General features: G+C 31.4%; 1 protein-coding gene across 1 annotated transcript in view; it reads left to right on the forward strand.

Annotated features, from left to right (window-relative positions):
- Positions 1–19,778, forward strand: part of LOC107456775 (vitellogenin-6) — a 29,730-nt gene extending 9,952 nt beyond the window's left edge. Inside the window, exons 8-28 of the mRNA XM_016074721.3 lie at positions 227–333; positions 1,195–1,447; positions 2,647–2,833; positions 3,505–3,771; positions 5,142–5,372; positions 5,759–5,976; positions 6,064–6,155; positions 6,444–6,568; positions 7,493–7,612; positions 9,102–9,225; positions 10,295–10,517; positions 11,697–11,979; positions 12,093–12,302; positions 13,210–13,542; positions 13,618–13,761; positions 14,279–14,467; positions 16,764–17,055; positions 18,025–18,176; positions 18,264–18,503; positions 18,662–18,908; positions 19,392–19,778. Of these exons, the coding sequence (XP_015930207.1) occupies positions 227–333; positions 1,195–1,447; positions 2,647–2,833; positions 3,505–3,771; positions 5,142–5,372; positions 5,759–5,976; positions 6,064–6,155; positions 6,444–6,568; positions 7,493–7,612; positions 9,102–9,225; positions 10,295–10,517; positions 11,697–11,979; positions 12,093–12,302; positions 13,210–13,542; positions 13,618–13,761; positions 14,279–14,467; positions 16,764–17,055; positions 18,025–18,176; positions 18,264–18,503; positions 18,662–18,908; positions 19,392–19,645 (4,291 nt within the window). The 3' untranslated portion in view covers positions 19,646–19,778. The remainder of the gene's footprint in view (positions 1–226; positions 334–1,194; positions 1,448–2,646; positions 2,834–3,504; positions 3,772–5,141; positions 5,373–5,758; positions 5,977–6,063; positions 6,156–6,443; positions 6,569–7,492; positions 7,613–9,101; positions 9,226–10,294; positions 10,518–11,696; positions 11,980–12,092; positions 12,303–13,209; positions 13,543–13,617; positions 13,762–14,278; positions 14,468–16,763; positions 17,056–18,024; positions 18,177–18,263; positions 18,504–18,661; positions 18,909–19,391) is intronic.
- The last annotated feature ends 2,463 nt before the right edge of the window (positions 19,779–22,241 follow it).

Consider the following 22,241-nt stretch of genomic DNA (forward strand, 5'->3'; position numbering starts at 1 on the left):
TGCTATTATGTTGTTCCCCCTTTAACTCGATCTCAATGAAACAATTGTTTTTCTCTCCGTTATTCATTTTTTTTCTTTAACATTTTTTTCCCTTACGTAACTCTTCTTTATTTTTTCCTTATTTGTAAACCATTTACTTCATTGCATGCCATTTATTACATGTTCATTGCATTGTCTTTAATGCATGTTAAGTGTCTTTTACAAAAGTCTCCTTTATTTGTTATAGGTCTACTCTCGAGTATGAGATGGCAAATAATGAAAAATTGGATTACAATAAAGAGCAGTTAGTTAAAACAGACCTCGATGATCTTACACAAGAAGTTCAAGAATCAGGTGAATAAGAACAACTAATTCCATTAAGATTTTTAAAAAAAAATTTATATTTTTTCTTTCGTCTGCAATTAAGACAACTCATCAGAGTTTTTCGACAGGAGAAATAAAACTTTCTCTGCTTGAATATTTTAAACTCTAAGCAAAACTTCAATTTCAATCTATATATACGATGTAATTTAAAGAATTGCTAAGACTTTAAAACAAGTAATTTTTAAACATGTAAAAAATTACTATTTTTTTAAAAGCTACAGTTTTAGCAAGATTTTTCACATTTGAATGAATTTTTCAAAAACTCTTCGCTAAGGAAAATGAAAACTTTCCTGCTTGTCACTTTATACTCTAAGCAAAACTTTAATTTTAAATTAAATATACTAGTGTAAGGAATTGTTTGGATACTAAAACAAACAATTTTTAAACATTAATAAAGATATTGCTTTATTGTTTAAAAAATTCGCAAACTTTTCCGTATTAGAAAATTAGATTACGGTAATTGCGAAAAATTAATTTACGATATTTTCATAAACAAAATAAATGAACGGATTGATCTTAGCAGATATGAATAACAGTAAATATATCAAAACTGTCAATTTATGAGAATTTAACAAGTATTGAGATAGCCTATTATATATATATTCAAGAAAATGCTTTATTTTATAATTATAAAAGTGCTCTCGAACAACAAAACTTTTTTCCAACCAGTGAGCCAATTTTTTTTCTTAAACAATTAAATTTAAGTTTTGAAATATATAATTTTAAGCTTGATTATAATATTTTGAAAGCTTTTCAATATGTTTATTGGTATATAAGCCTCGTCTCAATTTATGATAAATTTATGCAAAATTTGTAAATTTTTGTTTTCAGAGTGGGAAGATCTCTGCCAGTACCCACAAACGCGAGAAATAATTAACGATGCGAAGAGACTACTGAGAGAAACTGCTGACGTCATCTTAGCTGATGAAAACCAGAGTGAAAAATCAAAAGAAGTTGGAAGAAATGTAGTTACCATTCAAAAAATAATGCAGAGATTCAAGATTGGCGATTTCAGAACACTCAGAGATTTCATTAAGAGTTATCACCAACTGGAAACAGCAACCGAACAAGAAAAAATCGTAAGGTAAAGAAATAATTTTTTAAGCATACGCATTACTTAAAAATTAAAAAATAATATATAATACTTTAAATTTCAAAATTATTTTATAAATTTGTAGGGTTTCGATTAAAATATAAAAGCAGGTAATTCTAAACACTGTAAAAAAATAGACACAATTCATGAAAATTTCCTTGTTACTGACGTAACCATTTCTTCGAAAATGCTCCGCTTGAGCTTTTTTTATTTTATTTTATAACCGTCGTTGAACAGCCGACCCAATTTTTGAGTTCGCGACTACTAAGGTGCAACTCCGTAGCCTTGTAATTTTGAGCCCAATCCAGAAGACAAGGGAGCTCCTGGATCAAGTATTGGGAGAAATTTTGCCTTCGTGGAAGACTTTGTGATGGAACTAACCCGCATTTGCGTTAAATGGAGGGGAGAACCACGAGAACCTCCCACGGTTAGCCTGACGGCAAAGGAACACTTACCCATGATCCGTCTACCACTGAGGATATTTCACGTCAGCACTGTGGTTGGTGCAAGCCGGATGCGGATTCGTATCAACCGGCCATTGCTGGGATTCTAACCCGGTTCACTTCAATGAAAGTTGAACGCTCTATCCTCTGGGCCATCACGGCTCAAGCTTGAACTTTTATCAAATTAAGGGGATTGTTCTCCCCACTTGCTTCAAAAGACGAATTTTAATAAATTAACATAATTGGATCCAATATTTGATAAGGCAAAACAATATAAAGAAAAAATAAGAATTCTGTTATTTTCAGTAATTAAAACAGAATAAACCTGATTGACGATGCATCGAAATGACACGTGAGTGAGTGAATCAAATTGTTCGTCAAATCTTGGACGAAGTTTCGTCGAAGATTTGAGAGATTAAAAAAATTTAAGTTTTTGTAATAAAATGATTGATAAAAACAACGGAATTTAGCTACAGAATCGCTAAATCATCAAAAACGAGAATTTTATTTCTGCGCATGAAAAAGTGCGGGTACTGAGTGCGAAAAACTTCTTTTTTGGTATGAGGATACCAAATAGGAATTAAAAGTAATGGAAATTTTCATCAACAAATAAGAATTTATTCTTTTTTAGGTCACTTCATTTCACAATATCTTTGCGTTTTTCCTTAATGATTGTTTTATTTTTAATTGTTTCTTTTTTTGACAGATTGACGAGTATATTAGATTAACTTATTAATAATGTTGCAGGCAACTCTGGTTGGATATCTTGCCAACTGTTGGAACTGACGATTCCGTTACCTTTATCGTGACACACATCAATGAAAACATCGACATCGATGTGAGAGAAATCTCATTCTGGGAATCAAAATCCGTTTTGGAAGCTCTGCCACAAAACATTCACCATCCCACTGCAAAGACGATAACCGAGCTCTCAGTGAGTATTAATTTTTGCAAAGGAAAAAAAAAAGATTTTCTTCCATTAATTCAAATCTGTTATTGAACTTAATTATATATTTAAAAAAAAGTTTCAAATTGCATTTAATGCTGATTTTGATCTTTAAGGAATAGTCTATAATGGCTTAATAATTGTTGTTTAACTAAATATTCCACCGTTTTTTTTTCTCAAATAAAACGCATTTTTCAAAATTCTTCAATTCCAATATCAAATTTTTTTTTATTCACTCAGAAAATAAGTTTAAATTAAATCATAAACATGAGATAATTTAAATGTTTTATTTTATTTTAAATTTGGATATGTAATTTTTTTGTTTGTTTTAGTATGATGAAGAAAAAAAATGAAATTATGAAAGCCGTAAAGGTTTATTAAAAGTACTTTTTAAGGATCAAGTGATTTTCATAAAAACTTTGTCAAAGTGCATTAAAAAATTGTCAGTCACGGGCTATATGAATTGTACACTATCTATTAACTCAACTGAAGTCTTAAAGAGGTAATGCACATATTAGAAAGAGTTTAAAAAAATAAGCTTTAAGTGAATTACTTTTTTCCCCAAAAGAATTTATTTTCCACTTCGTTCAAACTATTGTATTCAGAACGAAAAGTCCATCAAAAGTGAATATTCTAATGAAATGATTTCGTTTTTGCAGAAACTCCTCAGTGCTAAAATCCCAGAGACAACTGGATATACTTTGTTCTACTCCGCTGCTCACATGGCAGTGGCCCGAGTCATTCGCAGAATGTGCGCATACCCCCTTCCAGAACAAGATGAAGAAAACCTTCAATCTAGTCAACAGAGTTACAGTTTGAGGAACATGTGGCAATCCCAATCCCAATCGGAACCATTGAAAGAAGGCAGTGACAAGTTCCACATGTATCTGCAATGTCCAGAGAGAGTTGCCAACCAATTCATCGATGTAAGAAAAAGAACCACACAATTTTTACAAAAACTCTTAGATACGTCAAATATCATTGGCTAAAACTCATAAATACATTATATTTTCTAAACAAAATTTAAATGCCTAACATTTTACTGACAAAATGACAGAGATCATAAGGCTTGATTAACATTTGGTAACGTGGATATAAATAGTGAACCAATTTTCGGTGGTTTCACAATAGGATACCCGCAAGTGACGTCATCGTAGGTATAATGGGACATTTGTCAATTCAAAAGCCAATCAGGTTTAGCACACACGCGTAGAGTCCCTTCCAGGTATCCAATTAAAACAGTTTAAATCACATAGATAGGCATAATCACTTCTCTTCTTCTCGAGTTGCAAATATCCAAATTTACGAGAAATCTTTTAAATCTTGAAAACACTATATCAAATTTAAAACACTATAAATCAGTTGCATCACTTATTTTATCAAACGAAAAATGCAAATAATTAATTTTAAATTACTAAATAACTAAACACTATATCAAATTTAAAACGCTATGAATCAGTTGCATCACTTATTTTATCAAACGAAAAATGCAAATAATTAATTTTAAATCACTAAATAACTAAACACTATATCAAATTTAAAACACTATAAATCAGTTGCAGCTCTTATTTTATCAAACGAAAAATGTGCAAAAAATTAATTTTAAATCACTAAATAATCAATGTAATGTTAAATACACAGCATTTTTTTTGAAAATTAGAAAATTTCTGGGTTAAATATGATACAATTTTAAATTGAATATTTTTTTCTATTACATTATTTTTATCTAAATACATTTTTCGAAAAAAAGTTATTAAAAAAAAATTACTTCAATTGTAGTATTTTGTTTCTAAGCATAATATACTCTATGTTGAAGAGTTTCTTCTATACTTTTTAATTCTTTTTTCGTGAAAAACTGATTGTTTCACATAGCTAGTTGACAAATTCTGAGTCAAACATAATAAAATTTTAACTTGAAGATTTCCTTTTCTACCTTTAAAAATTCAAATTTTCTTAAAAGAAAAACTGAAATCTCCCATTTAACTAGCATTATGTTAAGCATGACAAGACTTTGAATTGAAGATTTTATATCATAATCCATCAGTAAGCTTTAATTAATGCTTTCTATAAGAACTGTTGATATTCTGGTTTTTTATCTGACAGGCATTTTCTAATTTATATACAATGCATTTTTTAACTATAGATTTTTTAGCCTATATTTGGTCCGATATTTTCCGAAGAAAGTAATATCTTCTTTCTAGTAGACATTAACTAAGTTTAAAGTAAAATGCAAGTTTAAGGTGAATATTCTTTTATATTTTCGTAAATAATTAATAAGTAAATTTTTTTTCTCCAGAGGGTAACTGATTCTCTTCTCAAAACTCAAAACAAGGCCAAGAGGGTAATTTACATCGAAACTCTGTCCCTCACAGGACTGCCTAAAGTGTTGCCCACTCTGAGAAAGTACGTCCACGGTAACCCTAAAGACAGGAGTATCTTCCCTGGACTCACCATCAGCTACGTCGACTACATCAAGACATCGACCATCTTCGCCCTCCACAACCTTGCTGGTAGATCTCCAAGACAAGTAAGAATCGTTTATCTAAATCGGAGACTAAAATTGGGATATGATTAGCTTTAGGGAAGCTAAATTTATTTGGAGCTTGTAAACTAAACCGAGTTATAAGTGGGTTAAGTGAAACTGTGTCAAATTTGATTACATTTAGTTCAGTTACCAGTAAAACTGAATCAAACCATGGTTATCTTGAAGGCAATATGAATCTAATTTCTAATAAATCTACAACTGTTGTTACATAATTTGATATAACAATGTTGGGTTAATTGAATCAATTCACACACCTGGATCAATTGGATGTACCAAATCCCTACGAATCCTTACGGGAAGTGCTACATTTCTAATTTGTTTACACTAATGGAATACATAAATAATTGAAATATGTACATTTTTGGCAGGTTCAAGACATGTTAGTTCCAGTGTTCTTCAATGTGACATTACCTCCTAAAGTCAGAAATTCCGCCTTCAGTGTTTTAGTGAAATCTCAGCCAACTTTGGCTCTTTTGGAACAGATTGCTGCTCTAAGCTGGAGAGAACCAAGTGAGGAAGTAGCCAGCTACGTTACTTCCACTTTCGAGTCTTTCGGAAACAGTTCTCAACCATGCTACCAGAGTCTGTAAGTATTTTAAAACACTAAATTTAAAGACTACGAAACAAAAAATTAAAAAAAAAGTTTTTAAAACTAATTTCTCTTTTATATCAGTTCTCAACGCCTCAGAAAGGTTTATCCTCAACTGAAGAGGCATGATGGTGGAATATTCAAAGCCAAAAACATTCTTTTGGACGTGTTTGACGGTGAGAATGCTTTTATAAATAAAATTACTATGTGTTACAATTTATAAATGTCAGTACAGTTTCAAATTTTAAACTTTTAATCTAATTCATGCTACTTTTACAGTTTTTAGTAAACAATTTAAATTTCGTTATATGCTTGTAAGAACATGATACTTTTATATACAACCAGTGCTATTAGTTTAGGCCTTTTGAACAATAATTACTTTCTAAAAAGTTAATAACTTTTGATACACCATATGATACTTTCAGTTAGTGGTACTAATTCCTTTCTATTTTTCACATTGACAGAGTTGACCGGTTATGGAATTGAGAAGCGTTACAACTACATTCCAAGCAACGAATCTTTTATTCCAAGTATTTTCTACAGTTCTGTTGGATATAATGTTGGCAACCTTAAGGACTATGCTTGTCAAGTAAGAATACAACATTTTTCTATTATTTTGAAAGGCATGTCAATGCATTAATTTTTTGCCTAACCCGAATTTCATGTTCTTTTTTATCAAAATAAAATGAAAATAAATATTTAAAGCATTTTACATTCTTTTAAATTCAAAATGATTTTTTATATTTTTTTCTGAATTTTTAAAAGAGTGCAGAGGAAATCAATAGAGATTTTCAAAAGGCGATATATTGTTTTAAATGTAGTTTCTAAGTTTGAATGACATTTTAATATCAAAAATTACAGTATGGTTATTCATATTGGGAAATTACCGGTAAACGTAACTCTATATCTGTACAAACAAACATCTTTATCTCGTAAACATTCAAAAACAATATTTATAACATAAAGATCGAAGGGAAAGAAAAATATGTGATATAACAGAAAAAATCAAAACATCAATGGTTTCTGAAAAAAATTTTCATGAAAAAAATAACTTAAAATTTTAAGACGAGAAACTTTATTTATGGAACTCTTTCCTTGCTTTTCAGCATAATTCTTACATGTTTTCTGCATGTTAACAATTAATATCTTAATTGTTACATTATTGAAATAAATAAATAAATAAAATAAAATAAGTGAACAAAATAAAAAAAATAAACATTATTATTGAAGAAATTAGTTATCATTATATTTATAGATACTTTATTCTTTTTCTCTATATATTCGTAATAGGATATTAAAAATATTGATAAATTTAAATATTACTCTTTTGCTTTATTAACAATCAGAATTTAATTACCATGACTATAAACATCTTTATGGTGTGAATATATAACAAGTTACACATTTTATTGCCTTAGATTATTAATGATTCTATACTATAGAAATGGTTCTTTTATTATGATTTCTTCGTTTTCTATTTATTAAAGCGTGGTTTAATGTAAATTTTTTTCAGGTTGCAAGTAATGTTCAAGGAATAACCTTCGGTCAAATCTACGAAGAAGTCCTTAAACGTGTCAGTTTGTCAAGCCCCGCTGATATCCCAAAGAAGTTCGAAACAACTCTCTTCAAAGACGTAAGGAAAATTCCATATTGAATGAACCTTCTACATGAGTATAAATTATCTCAGAATGTATAATAGCTGTACCATTACAGCCATCTTTAATATATATTTTTAGAACCAAAAAAATCTTGAAGATAACTTACGTTTAGGAATCACAAATTAGTATTAGAGTGAAGAAAAAAAATATTTTTCCAGAAACTGAATAGTTATTACTGAGAATAAAAGTTAAAGATGGATTCTATTAAAAGTAATTATTATGGTCATTAAAATTTTTGTAACATTTACGATGTTCAAAAATATATTTAAAAATATTCGAAACATGCTTTTATTAATTCCCTGATCCATACAAACGCCTGCTGTTTTTCAAACACATTGAATCCAATTTTATAAGTTTCTGAAGTATGTCATAAGCATTAAAAATATATTTCAAGTGTAATGGATGCTATGATGTAGAAGAAATTTTAGTGCTATAAACTTATGAAGCAATTTATAGATAAGATTTTAAAAAAAACTACTAGAAAAATCATAACTAACTTTCCTTTCACTTTATAAATTGAAGAAATAATGGATTTATTTTTTACTTGTTCTTCTCAAACGACTTACAAGGGAAACTAGGGAAGTGTGACTCGCCAATTTTGAAATAAACTAGTGGGATGTATGCCTTATGAGGAATAATTTTAGGGGGCAACATTCGTTTCGGCCCATAGAAGGTCCTGTGAGAGATAAAAAATAATTAAATATATAGAAAAATCGTTATTTTATTACTTCAATGCAGACCATTAGTAATTGTAATTGTCTCATACTCCAATTAATTTGTAATTAATTGGATAATTAATTAATTTGCTAATTAATAAATTAATTAACATTCGTTTCGGCCCATAGAAAGTCCTGTGAGAGATAAAAAATAATTCAATATATAGAAAAATCGGTATTTTATTACTTCAATGCAGACTATTAGTTGTTGTAATTGTCTCATAATCCAATTAATTTGCAATTAATTGGATAATTAATTAATTTGTTAATTAATAAATCAATCAGAAAATTAATTAATAATTACCACAAAATTAATTGGAGTAGGAGACAATTACAATAACTAATAGTCTGCATTGAAGTAATAAAATAACGATTTTTCTATATATTTAATTATTTTTTATCTCTCACAGGAAAAAAATGTTGCCCCCTAAAATTATTCTTCATAAGGCATACATCCCACTAGTTTATTTCAAAATTGGCGAGTCACACTTCCCTAGTTTCCCTTGTTAGATGCACTTCACATTGATTCACAACATCACGTGACTTCATACCATCGTAATTCATACTTCGGCCACCAGAAGTTATCCTTATAGTCTTCGAACAACCACACTGCATGAGAGATTTGATTGAGTTATATACAGTTTATTGTATTCAGAGAAATAATTTTGTAGTTCAATTATATTTTATAACTATATAATTATTTTGATCTGAACTTTTTTAAAACTGTTTTCTTCTTCTTTATTTTTAGGTAACCCTTGTATCACGTGACCCTGAACCTTGGAAAGCCATTTTCTTCCATAAGATTTTCTACTCCACTTCCTATTACTACTTGGACGCTAATGATTTCACCACACAAGATCTTTACAAGATGTGTAAGTAACAGCAGATTTAGGATCGATGAACTTTACTTCACATTAAACTACCCAAAGCTTAAATTTACTCAACTGAAATACAATGATCTTGTCAAGTGATTGTATTTTTTTAATTGTAAAAGTTTTCGTAATGAAACAATATATGCAAGACGGTTTTCAGTAGGCAGAAACGTCTTTACAATTTTTTACTGATATTTTAGATCTGGAAAATTTGAAGGAAATAAAATCTCTATAATCATCGAGGAAGTCGTGAAACGATTGACCATTTTCGGTATAAATGCATAAGAATTCGATTTGTAGCTGATATTTTCCCAAGTTCAAAGAAAGGTTTATTCTCAAAAAATATGTTAATTTTGCACGATTACAGGAAGTGTCACTTTTATCACAGCCACTTTAAAAAAAAGTGTAAGAAAATGTATCTATAGCAGAGTAATATTTTCAGTTTAAAGAATTATTATTATAGCGGATGGCACAATTTTGTACGATTTCAATATTTCGTCACATGTAAATTTAACGGTTTCCATTGTAGTAAACAGAAGTAATATGACTTATTTGTTTATAAATTACTACATTTCGAGACAAGTTCAGTTTTTTTTATGATCTAATGTTTTCGTTCCTTATCTTTAATAAAATTAGCAACATAAAAAAATTATTTAGGAGAAAAAATGAGCTTTTTGCTTATTTCTAGTGATAATTACCGAATCTGCAATTATTTTCAGTTTTCCACTAATCATTTTTCTAAGAATTCAAACTTAAAGACAAAAAATCTTAATTACCTTTCCGAAGTTAAAGATGGTCAAATGCATTAGAAAACAAAATATTCGAAAATTCATTAGAAGCTTGGAGATTTATTCCTGCAAAAATGGAACGTGATAAACTATTTAGATTTTTATATCTGGGCGCCTTTTTGTTTACACAGAAGAGATTAAAAAAAAAATAAATTTCGAAGTTGTTGAAAAGAAAAATCTGCATGCGATGAAGAAAATTTCATTAGTTTCGGGAATTTATTTTTTGCAGTACAAATGACTTACATTTTACAACAAAATATTTTTGTTTATTTGGCGATTAGTCCTGGACTTGTTCACATACTACGTCAAGGAGCAAGGATCAGAAGTCAGCGGACATTTTGTCAAACTCTACATTCCAACTTCATTCCACAGTAAGAGCATCTTCAAAGCCATTCCTTTCCCTACTCAGTTCGAAATGAAGAGCCCACTTCTCTTATCGCTAAAATTCAAGTTAACTTATCCAGCTGAGAAAACTTTGGATTACAAAATCGATGTCCAACCAAGGTGAGTTACCTCGAGTTCATCAAACGTTTTTAAAAATATTAATCTTTTGCTTACGGGGATTAGTATGATGACATTCTGGTACACTTATTGTACCAGCGGTAAGCAAAAGGTTAATTTCAACTATGACGACTAATGAATTATAGTAATATAACCATAATAAGTTTGAAAAAATACAGTACAGTAATTATTATCTTTTGAGGAATTATTAAGGCATATTGTTATTGATATTTTCATTGTATTAAGACACTTTGTTATTAGCGCTGTTTCCGAAAGAATTTGATTAAGAAAATAATTTTTACAAGACCCGAATTCACAAGTATCTATAACAACATTACAGAGAAAAATGAAAAATAAGTGATATAATAATTAAGTTAAAATTATTATTTTCAAAAAACTTATTTCAAATTTTCAAAGAAATCCTTATTTTCGCATTGAAGTATAATATCGTGTATTTAAGTTTAGGAAGTATGATTTGCAACCATATTATCGTAATTTGCAACCATATTACTATAATATGGTTGCAAATTCGACAGACATTAGACAAACTAAATTATCCAAGTGTAGATAAATATTAAGTTATAAAATATATTCGAAAAAGTGAAATAAAATCCTTTATAATAATTTTTGGTGCTTGTTTCGGATGTATCTAAAAAATACATTTCTACTATTCATTTTAAAATTACATATCACTTTAGCACGTAGTTCTTGATAAGTTGTTGAAATGGTAGTTATATTTGGAACAATTAAAAAACTTTTGGTCAAAAATTTCAAGCGATTTTTATTTTTTGAATTTTTGCTAAAAGTTAAGAAATTAAGGTTGAATTAAAAGAAACTTCATTAAATAATACTTTTAAAGCAAAAATGTCTTCTGAAAAATTAAGATGAGTTTCTTATTTAAAAAAATAATTAGAAAAAGCTTTTGTAATCACATTAGAGGTTCATTCTTACAGTTATTATGTAACTTATCTCCTTTCATGAAATGAGCTTGTTTTTTTTAAAGTTTTGAAGTGAATCCAATATTTTAAATAAGGGCTGCTTCGAAGTGAGAATTTAAACTTTTAATTGAATAAAAAGAAAAATGATAGAAGTGATTTAAAATGTTAAATTATTGAATAGTTATATAAAATTTGGCTATTTCTATTTGTTTTAAATAATTTTAACACGCTTTTATTATTTTAGTGTATACCACTCACACATTTTCGTCAATGAGATTTTGAACTTGGGTGACTGCAAGAGGGTTGGAGTTTACTACGAACAGAAGACAGCTGCCTCTTACCCATTCTCAGCTGCCATCAACGTCCAAAGGGGTGGTAAACTCAGCTTTTCATACAAAGTAGCCAAACTCCCCAAGACAATTGTTTCACACAGATCTGAGGCCGGAACATACTCCGGAAAAGAATACTTGACACCTCTACCAACTCAGGAGAGGAGAACCATCAAGACACAACCCACTCAATTTAAGGTAAATTTTTATTAGCATTTATATCCAAATGGTAGAGCTGTAATAAAATATCATAATGAATTAATTACTGAAATTACTCTCTGTCCTGGCGTTATAGTTCAATATTTTTTCAGTATCCTGTGTCTTTCGACTACCCTGGACAGCCAAAATTCACTGGAGAAATCAAAACTGAAGATCTTCCATTTTCAAACGATCCCCTTCCGCAAAATTGGCAAGAAGCTGCGCTGTACGTTCACAGGCTTTACATGAATTCTGGATGGAAACGAAGATCCGTAGAGATCCAAAGAGTACCCAAAGCTATTTTCAGAGACGAAAGCGATGAAGTAAGACAGTTTTTTTTTTAAACTAATCCCTATGATAGCTTACAGTGAAAACCTACACCCACATAATAAACTCACAAGTGAAACTAATAAGTATTTTTTAATAGTTTATTAATAAATAAATCTAGCTACAAAATATTATCAGTCTGTTACAAAAGTAGAATGCATCACCGGTGCATTTCTATGAAAAAAGCATTACAGCAAATTTCGTATTTCATTTTTTGTATTGTTGCGGTATTTTTAAAAGATGAAATTAAAACTTTCAGATATTTTTTTATTTCCAATGAGCTGCACAATCGGTCTTGCCGATTAGCAGACCTAGTGCGTTCTCCAGAGGTGGTATCCACTCTTTCAGGACCACCACAATGGGTGAGATACCGTTGGTCATGTTAATTTGGACGTCTAGTTTCTGCCACACTAGATGGCAGCACCGAGACTCTATTTGGATGCTAAAGTGCACCCGAACCCGGATCCGTTTACGAATGCATCCCAAAAATCCGGTGTCTGGGGCCGCAGACTTGGGCTCAGAAGGCCGACGACTAACCAACTGCGCCACCCAGTCACAACTTTCAGATATTGTATTATTTGTTTTAATGATAAATTTATAAATCGTTTATTTTCTTGTAAAATCTGGAAGCTTCGTTGGGTAACAACAATTTCACAGGAAGGATGTTAATTGAATGTTAAGTTTATTAAATTGCTTGAATACTTAAGCAAATCGGAAATCCATATTGTTTTTTTAAAACTTCTTTTAGTTTTGCATTTAGAGAAATATACTACTTTAAAACAATATAAGGCTATAGATACAAAGCCAAAACCATTTTGTTTTAGCTTTTTATGTATTGTAATGACTTGAACAAACCTCTTCAAAAAGTTTTTTCTTCAACAATCTAACTAATATTTGTTACAGATTGAATATGAACTTAACTATTGGAGGGATCTCAAGCACTCAAGCGAAAAAGGATCAGAAGCTAACTGGAGCGAAGGCTTGAAATTCGATGATAAACTCACCGAGACGAACACAAAAGCTTATGCCGCTGAGGGTCTGAAGATATACGAAAAAATTAACACCCTGAGCCACATCAAGGACAATTTTGAGGTTAAAGTACATCACAGAGTTGCATCAAAAGAGATCGAAACGACCGAAATCAGTTTAAAATACTATCACACTTTCGGAGGATATTTACACTTGGTGCACGTGAATGGCTCAACATTAACACCCCGACATACCAAAAGATATCCAGTAAGTTCTTTACTTTCCTGTGTGCATTGAATCTTAAAATAAATCAAAATTTAAATGTTTTTGTTCTTTATTTAGTTGGCTGCTGATTTCGCCACTGGTTACATTAACATGCCCAATGAATTTAAATACGAACAGAAGTATGAACAGCAAGGATTGGCGATTGGAGCATTTGCCTACGGTGATTCAACAGCTTTCATGCATCCAGCTATCATTTCTAAGGTATGTATTCTTAAGTTAAATTAAATTATATAAATAATATTCATTGAAATGAAAGACCGATAGTTAAAATTTCAAAATTTTCTTTAAAATATATAACTAAGAAATTTTTTAATAGTAAAATGTTTTGAATCGCTAAAGCAAAATACAACGTAAATGAAAAACAAATAAGTATACAGAAACTGTACTTTCTGTATTTTCACTTGGGCTTTATTCACTTGGTTTTGTGCTTTAGCCTACATAGCCCGAAGCATACCCCATCCTTTCTAATATATTTCAGCTCAAATAAACTTTTATGCTAAGTAGTATTTATTCATTTGACAGTTAAAATTAAGATTTTATACTAAATGTGTATTGCAGTTATGAATTTTTACTACTGAAATATCTTTTTTTTTTATCTTTACCTAATCTTAACAAATTTGCAACATAAGTAATAACATATTCAAATTTTTATTTCAACAATGTATCTCTTACAAATAGAGTTATGTGGCGTATGCAAAATTTAAAACTCTTTTTATAGGCTGTATTTAATTACAAACCTGTGGGCGAAGTGCTACCTTTGGAGAAACGAGTGACTTTTGAACCAGATACCAGTGGAGAATGTAAAAAGGATGCTGCCGCAGGGGCCGCCCATTCTCCAGCATGCATCAAGGCCATCAGAGAAAAATCTATCTACAACCACCTGAGAATGCAAACTATCTGGGGAGAGGTAGATGTTCTTTTTTATAGTTTTATCACGTTACATTAAGGGATAACTAATGAGTTTAGAATGCATGCATACAAATTTATTGCCTGTTATTTCACAGTTGATGTCATTTACACAATTTAAATTCAAATTCAAATAATTTTGATTTCATATTTTAAACAATAATGGATTCCCTAAAAAGACAAGAAATTTTAAACTGAAAAAAAAAACAGTCTCGATTTGTTACAATTATGCTTGATACAACACATCTGGTAAGCGACCTGCTATAGCTCAAGCCTCGAAGAAGAATATTAGAGGCTGTATCGCTGAGCTCCATCCACAATTGTGAACGCAAATATTTCTTTGGAAAAAAAATATAGAAGTTATTTGACAGACGTGTTATTTTATGCTGAATTGCACAGTTTTCCTTTATGTATAAATGGAGAATTCGTTATTATACACTGGTTATCATAAATTAAGGAAAAATCACAAAAATAGCGATAACTCTTTCAAAAGTAAGCCAAACCGTGCAAAATTTGCATATGTTGTCCACTAAGAGTAGCTGAGTAAAATTGCAATATGCAAATTAGTGGCGCTGCACTCGGCTTACGTCATCTGCCTGGAGCATAAAAGTCCAAGTTTGAGAGAAAGCACACAAATTTTACTGTGATTGCGACATTGAAAATCTGAGATAGCCAATTCGTAATAATGACCTCTAGGCATCATTTGCCTGAAGAACTACGATGGAGAGCCATCGGGAGACTAGAGGCAGGGCAGAGTCAATCAGAAGTGGCCAGATGGCTAAATGTGAGTCCATCTGTGGTTCATAGACTTTGGAGGCAATTTCAAACCACAGATTCGGCATCTAGGAGGTTCAGTCAAGGACGGCCAACTGTTACGACCAGTGCCGATGACCGATATTTGACATTAAGTGCACGCAGGAATAGAACCGCTACTCCGACACATCTTAGATCCTCTCTTGCTGCAGCCACCGGAAGGTTGGTGTCAACGTCAACTGTGCGCAGAAGGCTCCACGAAGGTGGTCTGTATGCGAGACGACCAGCCATTTGCGTGCCGCTCACATCACGCCATAGGAGAGACCGTTTGCAGTGGGCCCGACAACATGTCCACTGGACGTCAGATCAATGGAGGCCTGTTCTCTTTACGGATGAGTCCAGGTTTAGTCTAGAAAGTGACAGTAGACGTTATTTGATATGGAGAGAACCTGGGACCCGTTATCATCCATCAAACATCCGTGAAAGAGATGCATACGGAAGAGGCAGTGTCTGTGTTTGGGGAGGCATATCCTTAGGAGGGCGCACATACCTCCATGTCTTTCCAAGGGGAACCGTGAATGCTCAGGTTTATCGAGACAACATCCTTGATGCTTATGTGCGCCCATATGCCGGGGCAATTGGTGATTGCTTCCTGTTACAGGACGATAATGCAAGACCACACAGAGCTCGCATTGTTGATGATTATCTTCAACAGGAAACAATTACTCGCATGGAGTGGCCAGCTCGATCCCCGGACTTGAATCCTATCGAGCACGTTTGGGATGCTCTAGGGAGGCGTGTATCTGCCATCAATCCGCCCCCTCAGACCCTTGCCACGCTTGCAACTGCTTTACAAGAGCAATGGCTCTCACTTCCTATTGAACTGATAGACCGCATAATTGAAAGCATCACACATCGCTGTTTGTGCTGTATTGCTTCTAGAGGCAATCATATTCCATATTAAAGGTACTTTTTCTATTGCAAACCGATACTTCCAATTTGTTTATTTTATACATGTGCTAATTTCTATACTACTATTAATGTCTGATAATTTCTTTTTATGTTGTTTAATACCTTACTATGTGTTGTATATTGTGGGTAAGAGTGTGCCTGTAAGATGTGTAATTTCTTGAGTTATCGCGATTTTTGTGAATTTTCCTTAATTTATGATAACCAGTGTATTATAAAATTTAAAAAACAATTTATCTTTTTGATGGGAACGTTGTTGTCTTAAACTCCTAATTTTTCATTGAGATATGTCGTACCAGAAAAAAAAAACAATTGCTGAAGTTTTTTTCTTTCTCGATGCATATTAGTGCCACTGTCCATAATTGTTTCATCGGTACAACTGAATAGGTCCGTGAATCTAGGTATGATTTTTAAGAATTCTGTTGGTAATAATTATGGAAATTCGTCTCTGCATAATGGTACACGAAATAGGTATTTTATTATTGTATGCAAAAGCTATTTTTTTTTACAAATTCATTACGTTTATTTTCATCTTTAAGGAATGATCTTTACTGAGATAAATTTAAAAATTTCAGGAAGTTCACGAATTAGTAAAGGATATCGGAAATTACCTTGACATGAAAATGAAGCACGATTACTTCTCCCACGTTAAAGTTGACAAGAAATCGGACGAGACAATTTCATTGCGAGTCGAAGCAACATACATTGACAAGATGACTAGCAAGCCAGTTGTTAATATTCTAGTTGATAAGCCTACAGAGATAGTCAACTACACAATGGTCCCTGCTGGAATAATGAAGCCTCTCTCCAGCATTGAAAGTGTCTATGAGACTTATGCTCATGATTACAGTAACAACACATATCCTGGTATGTAATCTACGAACTTCTTCGATTCCTGACATTATGTCAATGTAGATAAGTAAAAACACAAGTACTCTTTGAGTATTTTTTAATGGCATTGAGTCATGTATCATCAGCCCTAAACTAAAACTTATCTAACAGTAATTCTAGAAGAAAGTTTACTTTTAGTTCAATTTTAGCAAGAGCATTCATGATTTTTATATTACGTCTGCATAATGGGTCAAAAAATAAATTATACGTTAACAATATCTGCCATTCCACAGTACTGTATTTCATTTGAAAAAGATATTAAAAAATTGCAAAACAATTTCCAGCTTTTATAGCAACTGTAACAATCTTGTATCACACTTCTCATCTCCCCCCAATTTATTCTTATGGCATAATTTTGAGTTCCCTAAAACTATAATCACTCAAGTAGAAAAAGCAATCAAAATGACGGTTCTTCAGAACATATAGAGCAGCATTTTAGTTGAAAAATTAGACTTTTTACAGTTTCATAAACTGAAAAATTGAATATTATCGCTTTATACACCCAAACTACTATTAATTACAATTATTGAAAAAGATTAGATTGATCCAAAAACAGATATCGTTCGAGGTACTGGTTTATTGCAACAGCATGAACAGAACACTGAACCAATTAGTTTGTAGAAAAGTGGGATAAATTTCTCGGTTAAAGCGATTACCCATACTCAAAAACTATGTTACTTTATAAAGAGCTGCCAAAGAACAAGCAGGACTTCAGAATTCAGATGAACGGAACAGTTATAAAAATCTTTACAATTTTTGAGTTTTAATGATATTAAGAACTTTTTTTCATTGGCAGACAAGTGTTTGTAGAAAGTTATAAACATGTATTAAAAAGATAAGCATTAGAATCTTGAAACAATTCCCACAAATGATCTAATTTTTTGTGATTTTTCCTGCCTGATTTAAAATTTTTTCTTAAGTTTATAATGGAACTTTTCATTGCAGCTTCTTGTTCATTGACTGGCAATTATGTTAAGACATACGACATGAAAGTTTACGAAATGGCCAAGCATGACTGCTCCTACGTCTTGACAACCCACTGCACTGAACACAAGAAGTTCGCTGTTATAGTCAAACGCAGTCGTTCTTCAGTTCCCGTAAGTCATTTATGAATAAAAGCAATACTAAGTTAAGTTAATTATTTTTTTACTTCTGCGACTAAAACTCATTTTTTGGATTTATAGGAACTCCAAGTTCACCTTGGGGAGGATAAAATCATTTTGAATCCAGGATCTGGATCTTCCTACCCAGTGAAATTCAACTCCCAACAACACTCCCTCAGCACCCTGCAACACGTAATGTTGAATGAATCCGCCTTGATTTCAGCTCAAGTGTTCCTGACAACCGACGGCAGCTACGTTCAGATCCACGCTGTGAAAGCCGGTGTTAAAGTTTTGTACGACGGACAATACGTCAAAGTACAAGTAAGTACAAAAAACTGAATAAAGTTACAGCAATGTAAAAATAGCACAAATATGGACAAAACGTCTGTTACAATAACATAAAGCGAGTTCTTCAGAGTCAAAATTCAATAGCAGAAACACACTAATCCACTGATTTCGATTTTTTGTTTGCTTTATAGGTAAATCCCAGATATAAGGGAGAACTATGTGGACTCTGCAGTGAATACAATGGTGAAATCGCCAGGGAATACAGAGGTCCAGACAGATGCTTGTATTTGGACGGAGAAGGTTTTTCAATATCATCCATTGTTGGCCGATGTGGAGAAAAATCAACCAGAGTACCCCGATTGTGTGACAATGAAGAGATTCAAGTCCACTGGGCCAGAGGACACGGTGATTCTGAAGAGGACAGCAGGGAAGGATACGGTAAGAAGCATTACTTAACAGCAATATTTTAATACTTTAAGAAGTGATCCAATAACGTAAAATAAGTGTTAATTATTACTTTTTTGGAAGTAAATGTACGGAACGAGGTAACAAATACAGACATATACGACAATCAGAGTTCATAGTAAAAAAAAGTGTAGTCAAATAAGTCATATCGAATGCATACTAAACTAAGTTGATATTTTTATTTTCGATACTCAGTCGTAGGTAAGACTAGTTAAAAAAAAACAATTCTTAACATATTATGTTCATTTAATAGTTATATTTGAGAAGTGAAAAGGTCAAGATTTTATAAAGGGTTGATTTGAAGTTTTTATTAAAAGATGTAAAACTTAAAAAAAACTATTTTAATCACGACGAATGAAAATTAAAAAAGGAAATTTTGCCCCCATTGTGTTAAGTGGGAAATTATGTTAAAAACAAAGCATACATTTAATTTAAAACTTTTCTTTTGAATTTCAGAACCAACTTCTAAAAGGAACATAGTTACTTCACAGGGTAGCAAAATCTGCTTTTCCACAAAACCAGTCCCAGTATGTGAAAACAGTGCCCAACCCACCATGACTGAATCACGCCAAGTAGACTTCCATTGCCTGCCAAAACGAAACCTTCACGCCAGGAAGATGGTTACTGAATCCAAGAGGAGAATTCTGGGAGAACTCGAAACTAAGACCGTCGATTACTCTGATAGCATTGAAGTTGCCAAGATGTGTTAAGAATCTGAGCACCTCATGAACTTTTATTAAATCGGTTATTTACTTTCAGATCTAAAATATGTACAATTTTTTTTACAAAAATGTGTATAAAAGATGATCAATAAACATCATATTAAAAAAAACTTTTAATTTATTTATTTAATGTATCCATTTCTCTTTTGATGCAACAATCATGAAATTATTTTTCTGAGCGCTAGAAAAAATATTTATGCCTTCTGTTCGCTTGGGTACAATGCGAAAAAAAAATCATCACCCTGAGTAACTTTTGTTCTAATGATCGGATTTTCATGATATAAGAGTGCCACAATTCATGGTTTCAGGAGTCAACTTTAAATGTGCTACTTGATTAGAACTAATTGTTAATTAGACTATAAAATCGGTCCCAAAAACGTACTTTCTCTGAATAAACATATTTTATTCTATATTTCGAACTTTCACTTATGAAATATCTGCAATCTGGAAATCCCTTTGTCCTTATAGTTTATACAGGAGGGCAGATGAAAATTTAGACCCCATAATGTAGACCTGTTAATTTCACTTTTTGCGTTTTCGGTCATAATTTCAATTTTAAAAATTAATTGCACCCAGTGATGAAATCCATTTACCCAAAGATAGTTATGAAATTACTATCTTTGATGATAATTTGTTCCATGAAAGAAATTTCTTTTTAATATAATTATTTATTATTCAATTTGACAGTGGGATACAGAAATGTGAATTCTGATTCTTATTTTTATGCCATTTTACTCAACGCGTTTTCCCTCACAGAAATCTAAATTTCAAATTTTTTAAATTTTTATTTAGTAGACGATTAGTTTCGATGACAACGAAAATAATATTTAAAGGGAGCAATTAATACCCAAAGGTAGCAAATTTACAAGGAATTTGGCATATGTAAATTTAGCGTAAAATTTCCTTCATAATTTTTTTTCGACAGTGGATTGCTAATTTTTTTAAATTATAAATAATATATTATTTCATAATTTGTCTGTTAACATCATTTTTGATATAGTGAAGAGTTTATAATAAAATATTTTATTTAACGAATGTCATGTTTTATAGAACCATGTTTCTGATAGAATGTGGTTAGTCTTCTTTTTATTTTTAAAATTATGTTCTAAATATATATTGAAGTATATATTCTTAATTCCAACAAAAAAGTATGGAGTTACCGAACTTATAGAGCTGCCAAATATGAAGTCAAAATGTTTAGACGTCTTGAAATATTTCAATTTCTGATATATCGTTTTAAAAATCTTAATTTCGAAATTAAAATTTTATTTACCTGACCGTGCACGTTTCGCCTAACTAATCAATCAATTGATGACATTTTAATAATTTTTTAAGCTTATTTTTTATACACACACGTAGATTTTTTAAAATAATATACTGATCGATACCAGGCAGCCGAAGACGTATAGTAAATGGTGACTGATGCACGTTAAATCTGTCGAGTCACAAAGTCCTCCATGGTCGCATAATAAATCAATACCGCAGGGGGTACTGATCTAGGAATTTCTTTGTCTTCTGGATTGGTTCAAAATCACGAGGTTACGGAGTTGAACATTAGAAGTCGTAAACCCAAAATTGGGTCAGCTGTTCAACGACGTATGTAAAATAATACTAAAAAAAATTCATATACTGAGAGTCCTGGTGGCTCAGTGGATAGAGCGTTTCCCTCCCAGTGAGGTGAGTCAGGTTCGAATCTCAGGGATGGCAGGTCGATACAAATTCGCACCAGCTTCGCACCAACCACAGTTATGACGCAAAATATCCTCAGTGGTAGACGGATCACGGGTAAGGATCCACTTGCTGTCAGGCTAACCAAGTTAGGATTTCGTGGTTTTTCTCTCCATCTAATAAAATGTGGGTTAGTTTCATGAAAAAGTACTCCAGAAAGCATCTTTCTCCCAATACTTGATCCAGGAGTTTCCTTGTCTTCCGGATTGAGTTCAAAATTACAAGGTTAGGGAGTTGAACATTGGTAGTTGATCACTAAGAACATTGTACGCGACTGTTAAAAAATAAAATGCTAATCCATTTTTACTAATTAGTACTTTAGTTTAAGTTTTCAATCTAAATATTTGTCAAGATTTTTTTTTCTTAAAAAATAAGGAGAATACAATCAACTGAGAATTAAACTTTTTTAGAAACTAAGCACACTTGCTATTTTAAAAGTAAAAAAAATGTTAATTGCAAAATAACAGACTGATTGCTTTCTAATTAAGCGTGCCCTTTCTGTTGAAGAATGAACAAACATATTATTTCTTTTTTTTTTATTTCTTATAGTTTAAGTTATGGAAGTTTAAGTTTAAGTTATGGATTCTTATTAGTTTAAGTTATGGAAAATAAATACATACGCAATTGCAACTGTTTGCTTTGGTTATTAAATGAGTAAAATATTTTTGAGCTACAATTTTATTTTAACGTTCAAACTTATTTCACCGCTTACTCTTCAAGAAAGCTGCTCTTTAAAAAAATAATGTTGAAAAAATTTATTTCAAAAAAGTTTTTAAATTTTATTTTCATTTTTGTACACTCAATAAAGTATTATTGTAGAATAGTTTGCTATCAGAAAATTATTTCGAATATATAT

Source organism: Parasteatoda tepidariorum, chromosome 4 (assembly GCF_043381705.1).
Source record: "Parasteatoda tepidariorum isolate YZ-2023 chromosome 4, CAS_Ptep_4.0, whole genome shotgun sequence".
Classification (NCBI taxonomy): Eukaryota; Metazoa; Arthropoda; class Arachnida; order Araneae; family Theridiidae; genus Parasteatoda; species Parasteatoda tepidariorum.